General features: G+C 27.2%; 1 protein-coding gene across 2 annotated transcripts in view; it reads left to right on the forward strand.

The window, feature by feature from the left end:
* Positions 1-4744: 4744 nt before the first annotated feature.
* The window catches only part of LOC117172532 (putative hydroxypyruvate isomerase), an 11822-nt gene continuing 5596 nt past the window's right edge, over positions 4745-10970 (forward strand). Inside the window, exons 1-3 of one of the 2 annotated variants that reach the window (XM_033360562.1) lie at positions 4745-4851; positions 4921-5263; positions 9445-9700. In XM_033360562.1, coding sequence (XP_033216453.1) covers positions 4979-5263; positions 9445-9700 — 541 coding nt within the window. In that variant the 5' untranslated portion in view covers positions 4745-4851; positions 4921-4978. Of the gene's footprint in view, positions 5264-9444; positions 9701-10970 lie in introns of both variants that reach the window. The other variant, XM_033360561.1, reaches the window with a different exon arrangement.

Here is a 10970-nt window from a genome sequence, read left to right on the forward strand (position 1 = left end):
CATTTTGATCCTGCTGTTTCAGAATGTAATTTTGAGAAACAATGTAAGCAGCAATATATGTTGCAATCAATGCAAAATCTAGTAGTCCTCTGGCGACATTGTCCATTATTACATAATGCTCTTGTTCGTGATTCACAAAAAAAATAGGCACGAAAAATCACGTTTTTTTTTGTTTAAACTGCATTTTTGGATAATAAATAAATTTTTTGAGGAATTTCATTGGCACCGTTGGAAAGAGGAGATCTTAAGCAATAAAAATATATGTGTCTCAATTTTTTCTAGTGTCGAATAGTCTTAGTTATTGGCCGTTGAAAAGAAGTGTCCCGGTAGTGGCGTTTTGGCCGTTTAAGGGCTAGGCCAGAAAGGAACTATTACAACACCCTCTGCCCTGTCATCAATTAGTTTTCTCAAACCCTTAAATCAACCGTCATTGCTTCTGGATCCCTATACCAGGAAATGAAACAGTCACATTTTTTATTAATGCTTGTGGCTTAACAAGACCGTACAAAAATTTTGGAAGTAGTCTGCGATACGCTGAAAAAACTTATCTTTTAACTCCCATTCGGTTTCTATTATTTATCGGCGATAAAATTATTTGTAGATTTTATTTATGCCGCAAAAATACAAAAAACTCTTTTCCCGCACCATTTCCATATCTATCTGTCTATGCTATATTTCATTTTGGATATTGAGCACACCACCCATGCAATTAACATAGAAAATCACTGTTGTATTGTTGCAATAAGCACCACAGCCAGTCAATGAAGAGGCTGAAAAAATCTCTAAACGATAAACTGAAGTTCGGATGGGGCTATCTAGACTGTTTATATATTGGTACTTTATCGTTTCAATTGAATCCTCACATCATCTGAAATATTAATCCACGATTCAAAATCCCCGTTGGTTTTTTCCAATGCTAGAACATTTTAACGTCATTGATTTAAATTGCTTTGTCAATTTTAAAATATATTTTCTTCATCCTCTGGTAACACATATGGAGCCGCACAGAGGCCAAACGTAAGCAGTTGAATTCGTACAATTTTTCGTTCAACTCAAAAGGAAGAAATTTTCTAAATTTTTCCGCAATAGGAACTTAAAAAGATGCACCCTTTAGGCTTTAGGCTAATAGTGTATGGCGACAAATACTTAATAAAAAGAGTGTCAGTATAGTAAATGGCGCCTGAAACAAAATACCTTGGATACTAATGGACCCAAGTGGGGAACCTCACATGACGACTTTGTGAGGCTCTCCACTTGGGGTGATTGCTAGAGAGATTGATCAGCAACCTGAGCCGCAGCAGTGTTGCGGAACGACCGTGTTATGCAAGTAAATAACACGAGAATTCTAGATCAATGTAAAAATTCTATAACCCCTTCCTCATCTAGTGAGTCACGCTTTTACCCCGAAATTGAAATGGCTTAATGGTGTAATAATAATAATAAAAATCATAAAATTTTCATGTTGGAATCAACGTTTCGCCACTCATACAGCACACTTATCAAGGCAAAAAAAAATAGATGATAAAAATGCAAGCCGACAGGAATAGCAACAACACCATGATGTTCTCTCCTGACAACCAAGAATGAAGTAGAAAATTGGGTGTCAGGAAAAGAGCATCATGGTGTTTTTGCTGTTCATGTCGGCTTGAATTTTTATTTCTTATTTATTTTTCCCCTTCAATAAGGGTGCTGAATGAATGCCGAAACGTTGATTGCAATAGGAACATTTTATGATAAATGCCTAAATTTGGTCGTTGGGTTCTGGGTTTTATTTTCAAGAATTCTGCTCATTAACTTTATTATTGAAGGTTAAATAGCATTTTAAATTTTATTTTAATCTCATTTAAATTTCTTAAATTTTAATGTAAAAACCAGGTGTTGTTACCTACCGTGGTTTGAAGTTAAACTATATACTTTGTTAAAAATCAATTTTTTGTTGATGATTCATATTATCTGAGAATTTATCTTTGTAGTGGAAAATTTAACTAATTTTTTTTCAAACTAAAAATATAACTTTCATAATTTTGTTGAGAATTCATCTTCTTTGGTTGAATTTAACTATTTTCTGTTTTAACTAGAGTAGTTTTCCGTTGAAATATCAAGTATTCCAGGCTTTGTTGAGAACTCTTCTTGAAATTTGTTTTTTAGAAAATTCGTCTTTTTATTTATTTTTTTGATGAAAATTCAACTATTTTTAAGCAATTCAATTAATTTTGAAATTTAATTAATTAATTAAATTTAATTACTCTTTTTTCAAATTCATCAGTTTGGCTGTTGATTCAACTGTATTTTTCTTTAAATTCGACTTTTTCGGCGTATTTTTACTGATAGAAAATTCGTTTATTGTTGTTTGAAAATTAATGTTGATGTGAAACTTCTTTTGGGACGGGAATGAATTGAAAAAGCGATATATCGTACAAACGTTCATTCATACGCGAACGAACGAACAGATTCCATATCTCTATATCTCTCCTACTAGTATACTTTCTTTACCCTCTTTCTCTATTCGCTTCTCCTTTTTGTGCGACGATTCGAAAATTCCTCTAAAAATATTCGTCTTCGATATCCCCACTGCTGCCACGCTAAGCAAAGAATGCATATACTCTCTTTCTCTCTCTCTCTATCTGCACTCTCTCACTGTGTGATCACCTCAAAACTGTTTTGTTGAAAATTCATCCCTTTAAATTGAAAATTCATACATTCATACATGAAATACGAAATATTACAAATCTTTTGTTGAGGATTTATTCATATTGTTTGTTTGCTAACTGGACTATACTTGGTTAAAAATTAAAATACTTTTTTCTTCTTTTCCGAAAAAATAAATTCCCTAATTCTTTTCTTTTCTTTAAATTGGAAAAGCTTGCTTTTCAGAAAAATGGAAAAGAGTCTAGTATAAATTGAAGTATAGTCACCACTTAAGGAGTATTCAATAATGATTTCAACCCAATATTTTTTCATATTGACACCCCCAATCGTCTTTTATTGTGGCCGGAAATGTCCGAAAAAATGCAAAATAGCAGTTTCTATCAAATTCATGCTAAGTACGGTATTTTATTGAATTTTTTAAATAAAAATTATTTTTAATCGATAAGTGAGGAGCTTCAAACTATTTTTTAAATAATTTTTAATGGATTAAACAATTATTATATGTTTAAAAAATTTTTGCCTTCCTAGGAATCGTGGAAAGTTCTTATCTTTTAGGATAAATTATACAAAGTTGATGAATATCAAGAGTAGTAGTTTTTGTGTAACATATTTGGTTATTATTTAAACAATTTTTTCTCCCTAAAATCGTAAAAATCTATTATTTTCTGAAATAATGACACAAAGAATGATAAAAACTCATAATGATTGACTTGCGCCTGTTTATAGGGAACGTGGACAAAAATTTAGATTTGTCGAATCGCTTACCCTCTATATTGTTTAAACAATAATAATTTGTTTAAATAAGTTAATTTAACTTCTCTTATTAAAATATAGTTCTTTTTCCCTAAAAATCACTCCTGTAGAGTAATTGAATAGGTGAATTGAAAATAATTTGCATGTAGATCTTTCCTAAAGTAGATAAATGAAACAGAACAGAGAAGCAATTTTAAGAAAAAAAGGACTTACTTTTTTTAGAGCAAATGAAATTAATTCTTTAAATAATATAGGGTATAAGCGAAATAGTGTAAGAGATTCGAAAAATCTAGACTTTTCTCACCCCTTCCTTATGAACATGCGCAAGTAAATGATTATTAGTTGTTTAAGTAATAGAAAAATATTTTAAATAAAAAAATATTACACTTAACATTCGTTATTTGCAGAGAAAAAAATTGTTTAAACAAATGAAAATTGTTTGAAAAGTTTTTTAGTATCCTTTAGAAACAAATATTAGTCTCAACATATGTTAATTATGTCATTATTTAAAAAAATAATAACTTTTATCGCTAGTCAGGGGAAAAATTGTTTAAACAAATAACAACTGTTTATATAAATAGCCAAATATCCTTTAAAAATATATCGTTCTCAACATTTTTTAATTGTGTAATTATTTCCAAAAAATAATAACTGTTTACGATTTTAGGAACATAAAATTGTTTAAATAAGTACCAAATATGCTAAACAAAAACCAATACTTTTGACATTTATCAACTTTGTAAAAATTACTACGAAAGATAATAACTTTTCCCGATTTACAGGAAACTTGTTCAAACAAATAATAATTGCTTAAACAATTTAAAATTATTTTTAAAATACTTGGAAGCTCGTCACTTATCGATTAAAAATCATTTTTATTTTAAAAATTCCAAAAAATATCGTCTTTAGCATGAATATACTTTAATTCACATAAAGTTCATATCCAATACTTTTTTCCATTTTTTTAAAAGCTTTGAAATCGGTTAGCATTGAAAAAAATCGGAATTTCTTTTTCCTGGAAAACGATTAAATTTGGGAGGCCTTATCACCAAACATTGAAAGTTAAATTTTTACAGGTGTAAATTTGAACTACCCTAAATTCTTTAAGCAAACCAAGTTAATTTTCTATCCAGATAGTTAAATTTTCAACAACAAAATATTGAGTTTTTTTTTACCAAAAGAGATCAATTTTGAACCAAGAAAAACAAAAATGTCCACTAAATTGTTGAATTTTCAAACTTGTTTGTTCTCTTTCTACATCTTTCCTCTTATGTTTCTAGCAACCAATCGTATTTTTAGTTTCCTGAAATAAAGATAGAGGGCAAATTAATTTAGCGGCTGTGTTTAGAATTTCGCGCTGATTTTAGCCATTTTTCTAACTTTGACACCTGTGCATGGTCCCAAAAAATTGGGCCAGCCGCAAGCCAAATAACTTGTATAGGCTGAAAAGTAAACAATTTGCTTATGTTTTGCTTCTGTCGGTTAAGGCCTAATTTTTCCCTCTATTATTGATTTTAGTTTGACAGTGCAGGATTAAGGTGAAGTGTGACAAATCTAAAAATTCGGAATCAGAGCAATGAGTTTTGAGGAATTCAAAAACGAGATTGAGGTGGGAAGCAGAGATTGCAGGAAAAAAGGTACGACGATTCGGAGTAAAGAACGGGAAGTGATTAAGTCGATTATTGAGTTTTGTGATCAAGAAGCAAGGCAAAAGTGCTTATTTTTTCCACTTCGTCAGGCAACGAAACGCGCTGCTCAGTACGCCAAAGTTTCGGAAAGAACGGTTAAAAGAATCAGAGAACAGGTTAAGTTGGGTATCGAATTCACTGATAACGAAACTCATTCTTCTCCTCTGAAAGTGGTAAGCGAATTATTATTTTTCTCCATATATAAGGTTAAGTTCACGCTGCGTGCGTTTTGTTATCGTAATCGTTTCAAATTTAAAATATTTTGTTTACACACTCAGCATTGTGTTTTATATTGAGAAATTTTATAGATAATTTTAGGGTCGACAGGGGTAAGTGTGATCAGAAATTAGAATTAGAACTTTTATCAGTGTTATTTAAAACATTTGAAAAGATTACTGTTTAAAATTTTGCAAAATTATTTTTGGACTTTCTACTATTAATCTTCCGCGTCTTTAATCAGCAAAAACTTGAATTCGCAAGAAAAAAGTGTAACAGTTAATATTTCAAGGAAAAATATGAAATTTCATTTTAAAATAATAATTTTATAACCAAAAAGACGAATTTTCAACCAATAAGGATTGTTTAGTTATGAAAAAAGAAAAGTTCATCTAAATTGTTGAACGTTTTAGCCAAAAGACGAGTTTTCTGTACAAAAATTGAATTTGCATCCAGAAAATATGAAATTTCAACGAAAAAATTAATTTTGAGCAAAATATAGATAAAATTCCTCAAGGAGTTCGACTTTTACCCACGAGATAAATCTTCAACTAAAAATATGAATCTTCAACAAGAAAACAGTTTAATCCTCAAGCAAAGAAGATAAATTTGTAATCAACCAGTTTAATTTTTATTTAAGAAGGATGCAATTTTTATTCAAACATATACATTTTTTAATTAAAAAGACAAATTAAAAAAAAATTGCTGAATTTTCGTCTAAAAAAGATTTTAGTTTGACTTTTCAACATCAAAATATTAGTTTTAAACAAAAAGTAAATTTTTTACGAAATAGTTGAATTTTCAACACAAAAGTTAAATTTTCAACTAAAGGAGATGACTTTTTAACAAAGTTTTTGAATTTTCATACAAACCGTTAAGTTTTCGTTCAAAAAAGATGCTATTTCTTTTAAAATAGATTCATTTTTAAATAATAAAAACAAATTTTCAAAAGAAGTTGAATTTTCATCCAAAAAAGATTTCAGTTGACTTTACTACAAAAAAAATTAATTTTAAACAAAAATGTACAAAGTAGTGGAATCTTCAATGAAACAGTTTGAATTTTCCACCAAATAAGATGAATTTTTATTCAAAAAAGATTTCAGTTTGACCTTTCAATATCAAAATATGAATTTCAAGCAAATAATAAAATTCTTGACTAAAAAGTTCATCTTCAGGAGGAAGCAATTGCAAAAAAGAAAAAAGAGAAATATAAATACAAGATATTTTTTCTAAATCTCTGACTACTTTTTATTTCTTGTTGATTAGGTTCGTTTTTCACTGATCATGTATTATTTGGCGCGTAAAGTTTAAATTTATATTCAATTTCTGTACAATTACTGCGAATTATTTGTTCATGTAAAATCAATAATTATAAATGAAATATGCAAAACTAAATTTTGAACGTAATAATTTTAATTTTCTATTTGAAAAAATGTAGTTTGCTTTAAAAAATTAGTTTTAAGAGAATTTAAAAAATAATTTAAAAATTTGAATAAATTTAATGATGTTTCAAGATTTTGAAATCAAATTTTGAAACCTTTTAGGGATTTTTAAATCATTTAAAATGTAAATAATTTAACTTTTAATTCAAGAAGTGTTTAGTTTTTAACAGTAATTTAATCGTTCAATTTTTAATATTTCTAGCATAAAATTGCTTAAAATTATTGGCAGTTCAGTTTCTATTGCCTCAAATGGCAATTTTTTTAGATTTAGAGTTCGAATTTTTCAATTTCATCGACCGTGAAAAATGTTTGCGAACCGGGGGAAAAACGGCATCACACTTACCCCGTAGTCTGATTTTTAAATATTATGTCATAATTTATCATTAAAAATAAGAAAAATGTTTGAAAAAAATGGCGGATCTTCAAGATAATTATAGTAGCTTCCTTTATTTCTACAAAAAATCCAGAAATGTGCTTTAGGTAAGAAAAAATCAAATCAAAAGATGAAGTGAAAGTGCGTCTGGATATCCGTGCGCGAGTAGGAAAACCTACAATTGTCAGGGATTTTTTTTTTTATTCTGAGAATTTCATCGCGAGCGTGCGTAAATTTGATTTAAATTGTAATATGAAATTAAATAAAAATGTTTTTTCATTTCTAAAAGTAGCTTTATGTTACTAGATGTAATTATTTTGTTGAGAAATGGTTTTGTTTTCGGTTGAAAGTAAATTTTTTTTTAATGCAAATTTCACTTTTCTATTTTATGTTAAAAATTCAACTTTATGGTTATGTATTTTGTTGAAAATGAATCCTTTTTAGTAAAAAATTGGCTTGAAAGTTCAACAAAATTAAAATCAATATTGATCTTCTTTTTTCGTTCTGAATAAATATTTTTTGGTTAAAAATTCAACTGCTTAGTTGAAAGTTAAACTCGTGTGTTATATATTTTTTGTAATATTCTTCAATTTAATTGAATATTTATTTTTTTGAGAATTTAACTATTTTGTTGAAAATTTGTTTTATTTTTTAAAATAATTTTCTTAAACCGAAAATTTAATTATGTAAATTTTAGTAGAAAGTTATTCTTCCTGGTTGAAAATTCAGCTTTTTGGTTGTTTTGTTTGGAGGGTAAAGCGTTTTTTTGAAAATTTCCTATTTTTTGAAGAAATTCAACTTTTTTTATGTGCTATTTTTTTATAAAATACTTACTTTTTTAACTTTTTATTACTTTTTTTTATATTTTTTGATTGAGTTCACCTATTTTTTTAATTCAAAATTAAATTTTTTTGTTGAAATCTTAACTGATACATTTTTTTAAGAATTTATTTTCTTGATTGAAAATGCAACGATTTGGTTGAAAATTGGACTATTCCAATCAAATCCAATTTAAAGTTTTGTTTAAAATTTTTTTAAGTTGACAAGTCAAGTATTTGTTGAAAATTCTTCTTTTTGGTAGAAAAATAATCTTCCTTCTTAAAAATTCAACTTTTTGAATTAAAATTCAACTATTTTGGTAGAAAATGTATACTTTTCGGATAAAAATACTTTTTTTTATTTAAATTAAAATATTTTTTTGTTAAAAACGCACTTTTTGTAGTTGACGATTCATCATTTTAATTAAAAAGTCATCTTTTTGCTTTAAAATTTAACTAATCCTATCGAAATTTCCATCATTTTAGTTCAAAGTTTATCTCTTGGATTAAAAATTAATTTGTTTAACCAAAAATTTAACTATTCAATTTTTGATTGTAAATTTATCTTTTGTAGTTGAAAAGTTGGTAGAAAGTTAATCTTCTTGGTTGAAAAGTTATCTATTCCAATTAAAGATTAATCATTATATTTGAGAATTCACTTTTTGTTGCTTTAAATTGTACTATTTCAATTAAAGGTTCAGAATTGTAGTTGAAAATTTTACTTTTTGGTAGAAAAATTCAACTATTTATTTAAAATGAATCTATACTGTTAAAAATGCAATACTTTTACTTAAAATGTTAGGAATTTAAAGCGATTTAAATTTAATCGAATATAGTACCTGCATTAATTTCACTCAAAAGAATAGATTTTTATTTTTGTAAAAAAATATCCTTCTTTACCCTCTTTTTTAAGGGTTTCTACTTATGTAGAAAATATCTTCCATTCGAAAAATAAATAAGTTAAAATATATACATATTATGTTTGTTACTTTCTCAGCTTCATTTTGTCATGTTTATTAAAAAAAAATTATAAATTTCTTAATAATTTTAACTATACCATTCGGAAAATGAGGCTTTGAATCTTAAAGCATGTATATAATTAAAAAATTAAATCTATATTGTGTGATACTAAAATTTTTCAAATAATGTATGCTTTCTTTAAATTATATTATATTCAATTCAAATTCCTAATAGTAAAGCAATTTTGAAATGTAGTCAATTTTTAATTAATTTTTTTTTCAATTCTGCATTATTTTGAATTAAAATTGTCTTCAGATTTGAAAACTTAGTATTTTTTATTGATCTTATATTATATCCTCTTTCTATTGCGATTGATCATAGAAGATTACCACAAAAATACGACGTGGTTTATTTCGAATTTCAAGTAGCATTTAGCCTGCGCATGCTCAACTGATAATAGTTATGGATAAGGAAAATTGTACTGTAATGAGATTAAGTATCTTTATATAACGGAATACTTACGAGTATGTTTCCTTTCACTCAAGATTCCGCAGCATTCTTCTCGCCACATCGCTCAGTCATTCGATTTCCAAATTAGAAGAAAAATGAGTCTAAAAGTTTGCAGCAGCTTGTCGTTCATGTTTTTGGAAAGTCCAACAATTATTGGAAGATATCAACTTGCAAAGGATGCTGGATTTAAAGCAGTTGAAAGTGGATTTCCCCTCGGATTCTCGATCGAACAGGTCGTTGAAGCCAAGACGAAGGCCGGTGTTGACCAAGTTCTCATTAATCTTTTCACAGGTAGGATTGATTTTTTTTTTACAACAAATTTAAATTACATCTCTAAAATGTAGGGTGACCAGACGTCCTGATTTTTTTCTTCTATGTTTTGATCTTTATTGTCTAAAAACGAAAATTCACGGCTTTTGTTTGCTTGGACTGGAATTTTGTTCAAAATTTCTGAGGGCGCAGTCTCATTTTGAGTGCACAATTAAATTTCAGAAACTTGACATGTGTACAATTTTAATAATCTTAAAAAAAGGAAGTGATTAAATCTCTAGAAAAATGGGAAGTTCTGAAAAGTACTTAAAATAAATAACACGTCGTACGGATTGTACACAATTATTTAAATAAAATGTTGACTTCAAAAAAGTTAACTGTTCTGTTAAAATTCATCTTTTTTGGATGTTTAATTAATAATTTTTTCATTGAAAACTCATATTTTTGTTTTAAAAATTCCACTTTTTTGTAGAAAATTCGACTTTTTGTCATGCAAATTCTACATTTTGGATAAAATTATTTTTTTGTTAGCCGAAAAATCTTTCTTTGTTGCAAACGAGTCTTTTTAGTTAAAAAATTTATCAGTTGTAAAAATTCCATTTTTTTGCCTAAAATTCAACTGCTTGTTTGAAAACTAATATTTTTTAACGATGATTTTGAAATATCTACCATTACATTTTTTGTTGGAAATTCAACTGCTTAGTTTCAAGTGGAACTACTTTGTTAAACATTCATTTTTTTAAATTGATAATTTTTACTTTAATTTGAAACCCTTTTTTGGTTGGGCCTATAGCTATTTGGTTGAAAATTCGTTTTTAACTAAAAATTGAACTATACAATTTCTGGTTGAAAATCTATCTTTTTAATGAAAACATTTATTTTTATTGCGTTCAAAATTAATTCCTTTGGTTAGAATTTTGACATTATTGTTAAAATTCTGTTGTTTTTGGTTAAAATATAATTTATAAACTGAAAATATCATTATTTCATTTTTAGTTGAAAATTTATCATTTTTATTTAAAAACTCAAGTATTTTGTTGAAAATTCGCCTTCTGGTAGAAAATTAAACTTTATGGCTAAAAATTCAGCTATTTGGTTTGAAATTAATTATTGTAAACTGAAAATTCATTCTTATTGAAAATTCAACTAATTTGTACAAAAATTCATTTTATTTATTGAAGATTCATCCTTATAGTTGAAAATTCATTTCTTTGGTTAAAAATTTAACTACTTTTCTAAAGTCTTGTTTTTTTGTTGTTAAAAACTAATTTGTTAAATTAAAGATATTATT

This window comes from Belonocnema kinseyi, chromosome 5 (assembly GCF_010883055.1).
Source record: "Belonocnema kinseyi isolate 2016_QV_RU_SX_M_011 chromosome 5, B_treatae_v1, whole genome shotgun sequence".
Lineage (NCBI taxonomy): Eukaryota > Metazoa > Arthropoda > Insecta > Hymenoptera > Cynipidae > Belonocnema > Belonocnema kinseyi.